The sequence below is a fragment of the Haemaphysalis longicornis genome, unplaced genomic scaffold (genome assembly GCF_048455015.1).
Source record: "Haemaphysalis longicornis isolate Haplotype H1 unplaced genomic scaffold, Haemaphysalis longicornis Haplotype H1 scaffold_6, whole genome shotgun sequence".
Taxonomy (NCBI): Eukaryota; Metazoa; Arthropoda; class Arachnida; order Ixodida; family Ixodidae; genus Haemaphysalis; species Haemaphysalis longicornis.
In genome coordinates this window covers 211,515,540-211,531,288 of record NW_027526407.1, presented here as the reverse complement: position 1 = coordinate 211,531,288, position 15,749 = coordinate 211,515,540, and the positions used below count along the sequence as shown (strand labels likewise).

At 49.7% G+C, this 15,749-nt stretch overlaps 1 protein-coding gene across 1 annotated transcript in view; it reads right to left on the bottom strand.

Annotated features, from left to right (window-relative positions):
• Window positions 1–15,749, bottom strand: part of LOC144143466 (uncharacterized) — a 338,543-nt gene that overhangs the window by 15,788 nt on the left and 307,006 nt on the right. The window contains exon 27 of the mRNA XM_077675212.1: window positions 14,227–14,442. Within this exon, the coding sequence (XP_077531338.1) occupies window positions 14,227–14,442 (216 nt within the window). The remainder of the gene's footprint in view (window positions 1–14,226; window positions 14,443–15,749) is intronic.

Sequence of the window (15,749 nt, the reverse complement as noted above, 5' to 3'; positions counted from 1 at the left end):
GCTGACGTGTTCGAAGGTAACCTCGGTGATATGCTGCTGCCGTCGCCGACGCCCACAAGAGCGGCCAAGAAGCGCGCAGAACCGCCTCCCCGGGTTGGCGTTAGAGCGAACCGCCTCTTGTTGGCGTTACAGCGCTATACCAAGACGCAGCTGTTTTTTTTAAGTGCCCTAAACGTGCAGTTAGCTTACAGACGTCACCATAACAAGTTGTTTAGTGCGCGAAAAGTCAAAGAGAAGCGAAAGAGAACCAAAACACTGCATGACCGCCTATCAGCCACGCAGCGCTAATCCCGCGAACGCCGCGGAGAAGCGGCGGCAGGCGGAGCAGCGATCGCGAATCTCGAGGCGTATACGATCACTTGCTAACATTCCGGGACAAAAACCTAATTATAACGGGGAATGTTAACTTATCATCGATTGATTGGAATAATATGCAATCTGGGTATTCTGTAGCGGCTGTAGTTGACATAATGCTTACATTTAATCTTAAGGAGATAGTGAGATTACACCCGCGGGAATACATTTTCGGATATCCTATTTCTTTCGGAAAAATTCTGCTCGGGAACAGTCCAAGTTGAACCTGGAATTTCTGACCATAACCTAATTTACTTCTGCTGGTCTAGATATACCGAGATACAAAAAGAAAAAATTCGAGCAGCTAGAGTAAAAGCCGATGACGCAGCTGTACTGAATTATTTAGAAGAGCATCTTGTTGTTAGCACCAATAACGTTGAAAGTTTGTGACAGAAGTTTTGTTATGCAGTTTATATTAATCGAGTAAAGACACATGCAAATATCTTCACCCGGCTTGCACGGGAAATCGCCCCTATGGAATGGGGCGGCTGCAAAAACGCAGGAAGTTTTTTTTTCTGCATTAAACATTTCATTCCATCCAAAAGACTGTTAAAGAACCGTAAAAACCCCTGGATTAGTCGAAATATAATACAGACCAAAAGAAATATTAAGCGCATGAGAAAGAACAAAACGTTCACTCCACAATTTATGGCGCTAAAGCATGATCTGTAAAGTAAAGTTAAGAAAGCGAGAAACAATTTTTAGCAACACTATTGCCGAATTCATTAAAAATGACCGTAGACAGTTCTGGCGCTACCTCAGTCAAAGTAAGAAGGAGATTGAGAAAGGCAGAGTTGATGATAAAATTCTGGATGAACCGACTTCTATTGCAGACACGTTTAATTACCTAGTATTTTCAATCTGTTTTTTCAATACATGACGAATAGAACCTGCGCAATGTTTCTCCTGTATCCGAAAACGAGTTTGATATATCCAGTGAAGGGGTTCTGGCCACGTTATTGAAGCTAGATATTAAGAAGTCCATTGGCCATGACGGACTGTCAAATTCCTTTTTAAGACGTTACGCACAACAAATCTCAATTTTTTGACCGCATTGATTAACTTTGCAATACCTTCTGGTGACGTACCAGCTGACTGGCAAATAGCCCGCGTGGCGCCCGTCCATAAAACCGGTGACCGGCTGTGTGTCTGTTTTGTTCAGGAATTCTTTACTAAGAACAATATTTTGTCGCCCCATCAGCCCGGCCTTCGATGGGGCCTATCTACAACCACGTAGCTAATTTCGACAATACACGAGATATCGAGTGTACTTGATCAGTCCTGCCAAATTGACATTCTGTTCTTATACTTATTGAAAGCCTTCGATAGAGTGCCTCATGGAAAACTATTGCATAAATTAGAGTGTATATGGTTACCTTTGTACATAATTGGGTGGATTGCCTGTTATATAGCCGATAGAAAGCAGTTTGTAGAAATTGATCATTGTTCGTCTAGTGCACTTTTTGTTACGTCGGGCGTTCCACAGGGGAGTGTTTTAGGTCGGCTGCTGTTTCTTCTTTATGTAAATGGTTTGGTAGATGTAGTGCCTCAATATGTATCTATAAGTATGTTTGCGAATGATTGTGCTGTTTTTAAAGAATTATCATCCACAAATGATCATTTCTTGTTGCAAAAAGCTCTCTTGGCAATTCATGATTGGTGTATGCGTTGGGGCATGGCGATGAATTCGGAGAAAACTCACTTTTACGTGTCACAAAGAAAAAATGTCCTAGTTCTTTTTCTTATCTACTACATCAACAGCCTGTATTAGAAGCCTGTATTAGAATATAAGTACCAAGGTGTGACTCTTACTATGAAGCTTATTTGGTCAGAGCATATTGCCGCGTACAGCAAATGCGCGTTTGGGGGTGTTGGTGAGCTTTAATAGAGGAAGCTAATAGAAGAAGCAGCGGAGAAGAACGCTCTTGACCGAGAAGCACTCGAGCTGCCAGAGCAAAACACTGATGATGATCCGTTCCGGGTAGCATTCGTTCGTCGTCGTCGTCGCCTTGACTGGGATGTCACAAACTAAAAGTTCGTTCACATGCTTGTGGGTACGTGACAGTTTACCTCCCCCTCAATAGGAAGCATCGTCCTGATGCTAAGGCGGGAAGGCGCAGAACTTCATTTGCAACCCGTCACGTCCTCGCGAAAAATGGTTTCATGCGGACTATGTGGACGACCTCAGGGCGGCGACGACGGCGCATTGTGGAAACGCTGTCCGCCGGAGTAACTGCATACGTGACGTCACTGAGTTGCTGTATTACTCTGTAGAGCCCGAAGTAGCGCTTCATGAGCTTCACGCATAGCCCTCTTCGTCTGATCGGGCTCCATCCCCACACGTTGTCACCAGGCTGGAAAGTGGCGTGCCTGTGGCGAGCATTGTAAGCAGTAGCATCATGCTGCTGTTGTTGTCTGATTCGATGTCTTGCAAGCTGACGCGCCTCTTCCGCGCGCTGGGCGAACTCCTGCGCAGTCGTGTCGTCACCCCCACCGTCGTGAGGGAGCATGGCATCTAACATTGTGGTTGCCTCGCGACCGTACACCACAGCGAATGGCGTCATGCGCGTGGTTTCTTGTCTGGCGGTATTGTAGGCAAAAGTCACGTGTGGTAGAACTTGGCCCAAACTCTTGTGTTGCTCGTCGACGTACATGCTCAGCACGTCTGCAAGTGTTTTGTTTAACCTTTCGGTCAGTCCGTTTGTCTGCGGATGGTAAGCTGTTGATTTTCGGTGGGAAGTACCGATGAGGTTCGTGACGGCGCGCACCAAATCTGCGTTGAATGCGGTACCCCTGTCTGTAATCACAGGAAGGTGCATTTCGTGGCAAGAGGTGGACAAATACCCTCCCCCGTGGGAGGTATGTTCAAGAAGAGCACGGAATTGTAGTAGAGTGGTGGGAAGTATTATAAACAGGGTGGGCAGGGACTAAAACGGGAATATATCAACCAGGGCTGGTCACTCAGGAGGGCACAATTACAATTGAGGACCCATTGGTGTTTTAGTGCTCTTATAACAAAAATAGAAGACCAAGTAAAAAGATGCACACAGGAAATTAGGAAGGGTTACAAAGGGGATGGGAAAAAAATATTGTGAAAGGGTACAACTGTATATGTACAGTAAGGTTTAAGGAACAGAGGAAGAGATATAGTGGCCGCACCCGCTTGAAAATATCTGAGGTTAGGTGGCAGATATAATCGCGTAACGGGGTGCAAGAAATCATATATTACTGAAAATGAGCGATAAACACGACATAAGACCAATAGGGTGAAATAAAGTAGGCAGTACAAATTATAAAGTGAGTATAAGTTGAAGGAGTGGGAAGCAGTGGAAGTCTAACAAATTTTCGTAAAAAACGAGTTGCAAGAACAATCAAGATAGCTCAGGTAGGGATATCAGTAACAGAAACAAGGTGAAACCACAACCAAGATAGTTCAGGTTGGAACATCAGTAACAGCAAGATTCAATATGATGTAAAGGGGAGGAAAAATACGGGGAAGGGGGGTCGGGGAAGTAATCAGTTTCTGAGTTTTACAGACGGGCTACCAGGACACAAGGGACAGCAGGACAGGGGAAGATGAAGATCGGATCACGGCAGAGAACGAAGACGGCAGATCAAGACAGAAGATCAAGAAGAGTCAACGTTGAGCATGAAATTTCACTATCGAGGAAGCACTTAACCCCATTTGTGTTTGCATATCAAGATCACATGTATGAAGACCGACATGTTGACTCATAACCGAGCTTCCACATAATAGTTTAAAAAATACCACTGATTGCCTCCTGTCCCCTCCCTTGACTTGGTTTCACGTGATAAATCTCTCTTATTTCTTCTTTTCCTCTCGTAAAAACACTCTTTGACTTCGGTCCAGTTTGTTTATTTTTAATTGGCGTCACCCGTGATACGTATGTGGTACGGGCTGGGCTTTTATTTTATTTTATAGCCCTTTATTTTGTCTGTCTGTCTGTGATCACAATTGCCGGAGCTCCATGGCGCAAAACAATGTTTTCGATGAAAAAGTGGGCCACGTCGAGAGCTGGCGTTTCGTTTTGGTGCATCGTGTAAGATGGTCCGCGGCGACAGGTATCCAATGGTTGCCGGCATGAGACGTAGGAAAGGGGCCCAAGAAGTCCATGCCGATTTGTTGAAACGGCGTTTCCGGTATTTGGACAGGTTGAAGTAAACCGGCTGGGCGTCCCAGCGGTGTTTTACGTCGCTGACAGTCACGGCACGTACGGATGTATTGCTTCACTGTCGAAAGAAGTTTGGGCCAGTAGTAGCTCTGTTTAATTCGGGACATCGTACGTGCATAACCTAAGTGACCAGCGGTTGGGTCGTCGTGGAAGGCCTGTAGTATTTGTTGTCTAAGGCTCGCGGGAATAACAAAAAGACTCTTCCATACGGGGCGAAGTTTCGCTTGTAGAGGATGTTGTTTTTCAAAGAAAAACCTGGAGACCAAGTATGAACAGCTTTGGCTTGTGCGTAGTTCGCCCTTCCAGAAAATCTATAAGTGGCTGCAACTCAACATCCACCTTTTGCTGATCGGACAAAGTTGTGGCGTCGATGGCACCAAGAAACGCCACGTCGTCATCATATTCTAGTACAGGGCATTCGACTGGAGCTCGAGACAGGCAGTCGGCGTCAGAATGTTGGTTCCATGACTTAATGACAACCGTCATATCAAACTCCTGAAGTCGGAGGCTCGAGCGGGCTAGGCGACCAGTAGGGCTTTTCAAACTGGCCGACCAACAAAGGGAGTGGTCGTTGCTAACAACTCGAAATGGGAGACCGTAGAGGTACGGCCGGAATTTCAAGACCGCCCACACAACAGCCAGGCACTCCTTCTCTGTAGCTGAATAGTCAAGCTCCGCGCGGGACAGTGTTCGGCTTGAGTGAGCGACAACTGTCTCCGCGCCATCTTGCCATTGAATCAGCACTGCTCCAAGGCCAACCTTGCTGGCGTCTGTATGGATTGTCGCGGCCGCATCCTCATCAAAATGACCGACCGCAGGCGGCACTTGTAAGCGACGCCGCAGGTTCTCGAAAGCAGCCTGCTGCTCGGTGGTCCAAACGAAGGCGACGTCATTGTGGGTGAGGCTTGTTAGCGGAGCCGCGATATGGGAAATTTTTGGCATGAAGCTCCGGTAATAAGAGCATAGGCCGAAAAATCGCCACATGGCCTTTTTGTCGGCAGGTGTCAGGAAGTTGGATACGGCGGATACTTTGTCAGGATCGAGATTGATGCCTGCGTGGCTGACAACATGTCCCAAGAAACGTAGTTCTTGGTTCCCGAAATGACACTTTTCCGCTTTAAGTGTGAGACCAGCTGCTCTTACGGCGCGAAGTACACAGGATAGTCTTTTCAGGTGTCCTGCAAAGGTTGACGAGAACACGATAACGTCGTCAAGGTATACTAGACACATCTACCACCTGAGACCGGAGAGAACAGTGCCCATCATTCGCTGGAATGTTGCCGGTGCCGAACACAAGCCGAAAGGGAGCACTTTAAATTCATAAAGTCTGTCCGGCGTCATGAAGGCTGTTTTCTCGCGGTCGCGCTCATCCACCTCGATCTGCGAGTACCCGCTCTTTATATCCATCGACGAAAATAACGGGCACGACGAAGCCTGTCGAGGGAGTCATCAATCCGGAGCAACGGGTACACGTCCTTCTTTGTCACTTGATTTAGCTTTCTGTAATCAAGGCAAAATCGCAATGTGCCGTCCTTCTTTTTGACCAGAATGACGGGTGATGCCCACGGGCTTCGGGAAGGCTGGATGACGACGTCGCGCAACATCTGCTCCACGTGGCTGCGAATTGCGTCCCGTTCCTTCACAGAGACACAATACGGGTCTTGACGAAGTGGCCTCACATCATCATCAACAATGATGCGATGTTTTGTAAGCGGAGTTTGACGCACGCCAGATGTCGAAGAGGAACATTCCTTGAAGGTCGTCAGTAGCGCGAGAAGTGCTTGTTCTTCACTTAGAGGAAAGCCGGAGTTGACATCGACGATGGCATCGGAGCTGGTTTCGCCAGGTGCGGCGCCTTGTAACGCAAAGGAGTCTTCGCCATCAGCTATGTCTTCGAAATTGGTAACTGTCGTGCCTTTAGCGACATCTTGGCGTTCATTGTGAAGTTAATAGGCAGCAATGCTGCACGGCCATCGGTTAAGTGCAACACGCCTCGAGCAACTGCGACGCCATGACAGAATGAAAGTTCGTCAATTCGCTCTGCTATGCCGTCAACAGTGCTAAACACGTCGCAGTGAACTGAAACTAGCATGCAGGACCGCGAGAATGTAATACGGCGTTCACCAACGTCGATCACAGCATTGCACTCCCTTAAAAAGTCCATCCCTAAAATAAGGTCCTTGCAGCACTCCGCGAGGACCACGAAACGGCCGACAAAATTAGCGTCACCAATGGTGATTCTGGCGGTGCACTTCCCTACTGGAGTCATTAAAGGGGCCCTGAAAGGCGTTTTGAGCACACTAAATGAACTAGCGCAATCGTTAGATTGGGTCGTCAACGTCATCTGTGCCAAGTATTACTCTTTTACGCGCAGCGGAAAGCTCACACTTTTGTTGCAAAGTTTGTCGCTTTTTTCTCACCCTTTCCTTCGTGTTTTTGGACGCCGCCATCTTCACATGTCTACATCATCGATTCCCAGATGTTCGTCATGAGCTAGACATCCTGCTATTGGGCGGATTTTTCACGCACTTCCGGCAAAGAGATGAGTCGTCTGCTCAGCGTCGGCTCGCCGGCTGATCTGCCGGCGGAGTGCCGGAGTGCTTGGACATTTTACGACAAACGAAACAAGTGTAAACAAACGTTTAACCGTTTGTATTAAATGCAGCACGGCCATAACACGACATGGATATTCCCTTACCTGAGTACGTTCCGTAAAGAAAGCGTTGAAGCCCCGTGGCACTTCTTTCGTGCAATCGCAGAGAACGCCCTGAGCCGAATGCCCGGGTTTGACGCATACATTTTATTCTATTCTTCAAAACAATCCAGAGATGGGTTTCGAACGAACACAACGTCACAACATGCGTTGCAAGTCTGAACCGCGATTGAAAGACGATGGGTTGCCTCCTCCTGCCCGTCGTAACTTCGGCACTCACCTCGCGCGCGGTTTGCGGGGACGAACAGCAAGTCACTTAACTCCGGCGCACAAGCCGAGATGGCTTTTAGCCACGCACACTGCACATACCCCATGCGAAGTTGAGTCGTACGTCGCTCGAGAAAGATAACCCAGACCATGGGAAGCACTATCCACCCGCAGAAGCACAACGTCGCATTGCATCGCGAAACAAAGACGTCCACAACACACACACACCATCGCCTCCTGTAATGTCAAACGCATCTCGCACTTCCCAATGGGAGTGGGTGGTACGCCTGCAGTGCCCACATGTCGCGAGGTGGGGCCCCAAGCTGAACCGGGAACACGCAACTGTAACTGAGTTCTACAGTGGTTTGTGCCTTGTTGTCAAGGCAACCGATGTTTGAGATTCTCAAAGAAGTGGCGCTCGCTCCAGCGCTAGAAAGCTCAGAGCCGCGGTGGAGCATGCTTTGCCAACGTTGCCGCTCTCCACCACGCGTCGCCCCAAGCTGAACTGGTCACATGATTGAAGGGTTTTGTGCACGGGTTCTGTATCGATTTAAAATGTCTTTTTCACATGCCGCCGGCAGGAATTACGACCGCCGCAAAATAAGACCCGGCACCAGCGGGGCCACATCTGATACGGCACTTTTTGGATAAACAGTGTCGGTGCATCAAAGGGAACGAGCGCACGGTCTTCCCCGTACGGCTGCGAGTTCGCCGCCGATAAAAAGTCACGTGCCACCGATAGCAACTGCACCAACGAACACCGCGAAAGGGCAAGGCCAGGCCGCCGCACACATGGGGGCAGATTTTTCGTTCGGTTTTCCAGCCTTGAGCGAAGTGCGGGATTCATGGTGTCAACAAAGCTTGCCCGTAGCAGACGAAGTAGCAGCGCAATAGCGGAAGTACGTCACCGCTGCGGAGCGCAGCATCATGGGAGGCAAAGCTCGCGCGCCGTCAACAGCGGAGAGTCGAAAGGAGGAGGAAACGCGGAGCGACGATAATGCGTGGTTTTTGATTTACGATTTCTCAGCTAATACTCATCGCTTTAACAAAATTCTTGCGGGAGGAGATTGCAAATACATTGCTTTATTTGGGTACATGTACCTCCATGCATCGGCGGAAGGTATTTCAGGACCCCTTTAAATGGCCTTCAGCAGACCGAATCTGGAGTCCAGACCACGGCATCTTCACTTTTTAATTGATCGGCGAGGGTCTGACTAATTATGGAATAGTCTGTACCGGTGTCAATAAGAGAAACCACTTCATGTCCATCTATACAAATAACGAGGTCGTCGCTTCCAGCTTCGGCGAAAGACATTCTTTTCCGTCGGAGACATCGAGGGGTTTTGAAGGTCTTGCGTAGTTAGACTACGAGCAACCCTGCATCCAGAGGTTGCTGCTTTTAGTTTCCCCGCCTAGAGCTTGGGGAACTGCCTCGCAGTATCCCGCCGAAGTTCCTACAGTTAGGGGAAACGTCGTTCACTGGGGACGGTAAACGTGGTCGGCGGTTCGACGAAAGGTCTCGTCTCGCAGCAAGGTATTCCTAGATAGCAGGGGGTCTTTGCCCAAAGCTAGGGCGCTGAGCCGTGGGAGCGAATCCGGAAAGCTCAATTTCGCGGTACGGAGAGCGGCGGTAGATATGGCCTGCTCCGCCACAGTGAAAACATAGCGGCCGGTTGTCATTTGTGCGCCAGACGTCGGACTTCCGCACCTGTCGTCCAGCTGAAGTCTCCGTTCGAGGCCGAGGATGGGTTAGTGTGCACTCCCTGAGGCCAGGAGTCGGTCTGAGGCACCCGTTGAGGCACTGGAATTGTCGGTAAAGGTGGGTGATGACGGAAGACCGACACATAGCTTGGTTGGAGCTGCTGCGGCTGGGGCTCCGGAATTGGCAATGCTTGCCGGACCTCCTGACGCACGATGTCGGCGACAGAAACACGCGAAAGCTGCGAAGAGGCTATCCCGTGCAGCTGTTGTTCCTCCCTAACTATCAATCGCACGAGCTCACGCAGTGACCTGTCACTGGATGCAGTCGCTGCAGCAGTAGCGTTTGGAGAACCGCTGGTAACCCGGTCATACTGCCGGCATCTGTCCTGCAGGGCACGCTCGATGGCTGTGGCCTCCTTAAAGGCCAACTGCAACGAAAATTTACCTGCCCTAAATTGTACTTCAATGTGTGGTATGCACCTCTAAAGTCCCATGTGACCCAATTTTAAACTCCACAAACGAGCAGTTTGTTTTTATTAAAACCGTTCGAAAACACGCCACTTCAGCCGACGCAGCACGGAGTGTCGCCGAAACTAGTCGCCACTGCGGCGGACTTCCGGATGTGACGTGCCAGTGATGACTCCCGTGCGGCCGTCGGCTCTCCTATGTAGCCCTTTTACGTGCGGCCTCACGCGAGTGATCAGCGTAATTCGTGCCTCTTGCATGAATAATTGGTTTCCGTTATGCGAGAAGCTGAAGAAACTCTGGGTTGCCGATACATAAAGAGCAAATACGGCAGTAGCGCAGCGACCGATTTCGTGGGCGCGACGGCGGCAGCAGGTTCTCGGTCGACTCGATGAGCACGCGAAACGCGTGTACGGCCTACGTGAGGCGATACGGCTGGTCGGTGAAGCGGCGGTCGAACGACTACGGCAGCTGCGCGGCGCACTGCAAGCTCGCGGCCGGGCATCTTTACGAGTGCGCAATGCGTAGAACGGCCGACGCGAGACGACACGCTATTGTCGCGGCCGCTCGGTGCGTCGGCGCGCGAACGAGTACGGCGGCTGTGCGGCGCGCTGCAAGCTCGCGGCCAGGCGTCTCTACGAGCAGAACGGCCGGTGCGATACAGTACGCTGTTGTCGCGGCCGGTGGGGGCGTGAACGAGCACGGCAGCTAGCTGTGCGGCCCACTGCGCGATCGGCCGGTCGCCTTTTCGAGAGCGCGAGTACGCCGACGGCATCAAAGAGCTCTGGGCCGACGCGAGGTGATACGCTGTTGTCACTTCATCGCGCCGGTCGGGGCGCGGACGAGTACAGCACGCGGCGCACTACACGGAATCGATTCAGCTCAAACTACTTCGTCAAAAAACAAATAAATACTATTCGCTGTTGGCAACATTTCTCTCGCCAGTTAGAAAAACAAAAAAACGAGGCCATATTTCGCAGTACTGAGCCTCGGGGAAGGTCACTGCTTCACGAGTGAAGACACTGCAGTGCTTTCGTCGCTGCATGGCATCATTATCTAAAGATTTGGCGCGGGCACCCTGCTAACGGGAACAAAACTGCCCGCGTAAACAAAAATAATAAAATTCTGGATTTGAACTTTCACAACATGCGCTGAAACCTACACCGTAGCCGGCATGTTTCTACACTTCCCTCCCACGGTAGCTATTTTTTTTTCTTTTCTGTCACAAACACAGGATGGTTCGATCGGCACAGGGCATATTAGCTGTTCCGGCGCCCATCTACCGCTAAACCACTGCCTTTTGTGCACCCAGCTTCACCACGACGTCTCGCGATGCCTGTTTTTTCGTTTTACCGAACGACTGCAGGCACGTATCAGCAGCTCACAACGAAGTAATAATGGTTGCACGAACTTCCCAACCCCTTTTCGCGCATGTTTTAAATGTCTAAAGCAACATACGACCCGAAACACATCGAATGCGTGCCGTCTTCTCACAGGCAGCTGTGGGAAAATCCGCCGGCTGCGCGCACTCGATTCCTGAGTGTAACGTCACTTCCGGCCGTCCGTAATGGCCACCCTTTTTTCCAGTTTCGGTTTGAAAAGAGCGTTTTTTATCTTCCTTTACGATGCAGCGAAGCACATTTCGGCATCCAAATTTTACAGGTAGCAACTTTTAAGGTTATACTACCGGAAAATAGTGCATTTACGGAGCCGAAAATTTCGTTGCAGTTGGCCTTTAAAGGAGCCATGAAGAGAAAACACAAGTTTGGTTCATTCAAAAGATTGTCTCGTTAGAATCATACTGACACCACTTTTAACGTAAACTTCGCTCAAATAAGCTACATAATTAGGAAAAACGGGAATGGTCATGCGACCCACCAGCTCATTTCCCGCAACAGAACCTGTGATGTCACATGAGCTAAGCTCTGCGATTGGCGGAGGCTGGCAGAAGCAGACGCAAATTAGGTAGAGCTTACAAACTAGACGAACGAGCGATTTGCGCTTAAATTTAGGGCACATTCTTTACAAAGCAATAAGAATGATGGAGCAAACAGTGGAAGTTACGAAAGCACATGTAAACATAGAAGTACTGATGCGTTCTGCTGTTCGTACTGCGCACAGCATGCTTGGTTTAGCTGCACAGCACTACGGGGCTTGGGGTTGTCTCAGACGACACTGGCCGATTGACGCAAGCAACGGTGTCTTACGTGACCCCATTTGTCGAGCGAGCACTGTTTCAGGGAACGAATATTTTCTCCCAGAACAAAAACAAGCCAGGTTTAAATGCAGGCAAAAACAAACCAAACGCTTGCCACGGTATGGTGGCGCCATCTAGGTTACGGAACGTAAAGAAACGCGGGAACTAACCACACCGCTGTACAGGGTGGAGACAACCTTTGAACGGTCCCGTGCCGCCGCAATTGGGCCAACGGGCTCAACGCGTTATTCTTTTCGTTTCCCACGAGACCTAGCAACGCGAAACAGACAATATGATTCAAAATTCTTCAGTAAACCGCGTTGCGGCGATAATTTTAGCGCGGTTTTGACACAATGACTTGCTTCGGCGGCGAGCGAGCAACCGAAAATGGTGGCGCCAGCGTATACGTGTCTCTACCCTGTACGGCGGATGCGTGAATGAAGGTACTCTAGGCTGCACAGCGGTCGGTTCCTGTGATGTCATTTGGGACCACGAAAACGCACGATTGAGCGGGAAAATCAAAATGTTAACCTAAATTGTTTAATTTCTCAGTGAATAAAGCACCGTTTGTATCCGGACAAGCGCTGGGGGCACTATAAAACACGAAATCTTTCGAATAAAACCAACTTGCATTTTCTCTTCATGGCTCCTTTAATGAACTCCTTCACTTTGCGGGGTGGATTTCGTACGAGGCTAGCGAACAGTCGTTCCTTCACCCCAGGCATTAGATGCCGTAGTTTCTTCGGCTCTGACATTTCAGGGTCGGCTCTCCGGAAGAGGCGTGCCACGTCGTCTGCAAACATCGCCACCGTCTCCTTCGGATTTTGGATGCGAGACTCCAAAAGGCGCTGACCGTGGTCACGGCGGTCGGTGCTGGCGAATGACTCAAGCAGCTCCTGGCGAAATTCGGCCCAAGTAGATGACCTCGCTTCGCGGTTCTCGAACCACGTCTTTGCACCATGCTCGAGCGAGTAATAGACCTGCCGCAGCTTTTGACGAGCCTCCCACTGGTTGAACGATGCGACCCGCTCGAACTGCTCCAGCCAGTCCTCGACGTCTTCAAACACCTCACCGTGAAAGATGGCCGGAGTACGTGGCTGTTGGAGAGTTACCTGGTGAATAAGTGCTTGCGCCATTACTTGAGGTTCCGGGGCTTTACGTCTAGGTGCCGTGAAGTCAAGGTAACCGCACTCCGGAGACAGGCCGCCTTGGCGACGATTAGCCCGATGGACAGGTGTGTGGACAGGGCGACGCCGTTCCGGGCTGGCCGAAGGGGTCCTTTGCATGGGGTAGTCCTACCCCGCACCTCTACCAGTGTCGCGTACAGCAATTGCGCATTTTGGGGGTGTTGGTGAGCTTTAATAGAAGAAGCTAATAGAAGAAGCAGCGGAGAAGAACGCTCTTGACCGAGAAGCACTCGAGCTGCCAGAGCAAAACACTGGTGATGATGCGTTCTGGGTAGCACTCGTTCGTCGTCGGCGTCGCCTTGACTGGGATGTCACAAACTAAAAGTTCGTTCACATGCTCGTGGGTACGTGACAATATATTGGGTATTTCTTCATCAGCCCTGCGCACGTTATGGTTCCTTAAAAGAAAACTGAAAAATGCTCCAGTTAGTACTAAGATGTTAGCTTACCATACATACGTTCGGTTAAAACTGGAGTATGCTACTGAAGTTTGGGATCCCCATTTTAAGAAGGATGTTATGCAGCTCGAAAGAGTTCAAAGAAAGGCAATGAGATTTATTTTAGGTAGGTGCAGAAGGAATGATCCGCTATCTGTATTGATGCATAAGTACAATGTACCGGCTCTCGAGGCTCGCGGGAAAGTTAGTCGTCTTCATAACTGATTTGTAGGGAAAACTAAATTAATACTGCCTAATTGCATAAAGCCTTTAACTTCACGGACAACTGGACATAGCCATGAATACTCATTATCGCCAATTTTCGCCAGAACTGACGCACACAAGTACACATCCCCCCCCCTGAACAGTGTCCGAATGGTATTCTTTGCCACGAGAGGTTTTTGAATCCGCCGATTTTAAGAAAGAGCTTGCGTCCCACATTGTAAATGTTGATGGTTGAATGTTGCTGTGGTCTTCGCATTGTCTTGATTGTTGTTACTAATCTTCATTACATTGTATGTATACTGTGTGGCCCCTCCTGCCAGGGCCAATATACTGGCCTGCAGTATCGTTAAATAAATAAATAAATAAATAAATAAATAAATAAATAAATAAATAAATAAATAAATAAATAAATAAATAAATAAATAAATAAATAAATAAATAAATAAATAAAAAGCTTGCCATCTAAAAATTCCGAGGATTGAGCTTAAGCAATAGCCAGCAAAACAAGTAACCCCATTGATACCGGAGGTAGTTGTGCCCACTGCACCTTGTCCTGGAACGTCTGCGTTCGCTCGCCGGGATCGTCACATTGCTGCTGCTGCCCTCCGGCGGCGACCTGTGCGGCGCCCTTGGAGAGCAGTTCGGAGCGCAAGACTCGCGCCTCGGCCGCCATGCGCTGACACTGCGTCTGCATCTCGTCCCGCAGGCTGGCCACGCAGGCGCGGTACCGTTCCACTGTGGCCTCCTTCTGCCTGAGCAGGGCCTGGGCAGTTCCAAAAAATTGCTTAGATTTAACCCTTGTAGCGAACAAATCTGAAGAGCCCGCACAGAGCCTGGCGAGACTGAGCGATCAAGCGCAGTCCAGACAGCCGTTAATCCCTCGTCTAGTCACGCCCCGACCGAGCGCAGCTCGGTGCCTCGGGTCCTCGGGCCTCGAAACTCCGAGCCTCAAAGCGCTCCTCTGAGCGAGCCTCTCCGCTGAGAGCCACGTGGCGTGGCGTCACATCTGCCACACATGCTCTCCGGTAACGCAAGATAATTGCGACGCGATGACTGACCTTGCCACATATCACGTTGTAGGGCCTGCGCTCTAAAAATATGATGCGAGGTCCCTACGAAGGTATATTAGGAGATACGAATCATATAATTATTCAATGCCGTAAAGACACGTGCTCTGAGGGATCACTTATCTCGCGCTGAAATGGCTAACTTGTGTTCATATTGAAAAAGTCAATCTCGCGCCGAGATTCCCTCCCGCAAAGAGAATGAAGAAGCTTGAGCTAGTGAATGCAGCTACGCAATCTGCCGAACTGCGTGACGCACTCGCCAGCTGCAGCGGTATGGGAGACGAAGCCTCGCGAACGTCAGCAGCACCACTCGGGCGGAGAGTGGCAACACGCGGCCCTTTTCTTTTACTGGCTTTCTCTTTGTTTAACCATACGTCCGCAGGGCGGAGTTCACAGGGACTCCGGAGTTTCCGCTGAGCGTAGTTATTGGAGTCGCCAGAGCAGCTAGCACAAGGCAGCGTCTTTTTTGTTTTAGTTGTTGCTGCTGTTGCTGCTGTTGCTGCTGCTGCTGCTGTTTTATTCCGAATCTCTTCGAAGCCGTTACTAACCTGGATGTGCTCCTTGTTTCTCTTCGTAACCGCCTATTTATTTCGAGAAATGGTTCACAAATTCCTAGAGATGGTAAGTTCTGTTCCTAAGGCAGCTTACAACTGCATAACCCCCTATTATTAGGACATACCCTTTCCTGAAATAGATATAATCCAGTGCTGTTTCCGTGTTTTATACGCCAAGTTGAAAGTACGTGACTTAGGCCAGTTCGCGCTATTGAGTTATTCGCCTCGTAGTATGCACCAAGCACGTGAACAGCGCCATCTAATCACTCGTCTGCCAGGCAGGAATTGCCACCAGTCTGGCTGTTTGCCCACAGCTTCCATCCGTCCTGTTTTGTTACACGAATCTCGCTAACAGGCTAAATTTTAGCCCTAGTGATGCCGAGGCAATAAAAAAGCCACTAGTCGCGTTGCGCCAAGAGAAATGGCCCCTCGAGCAATCCAATCCAAAC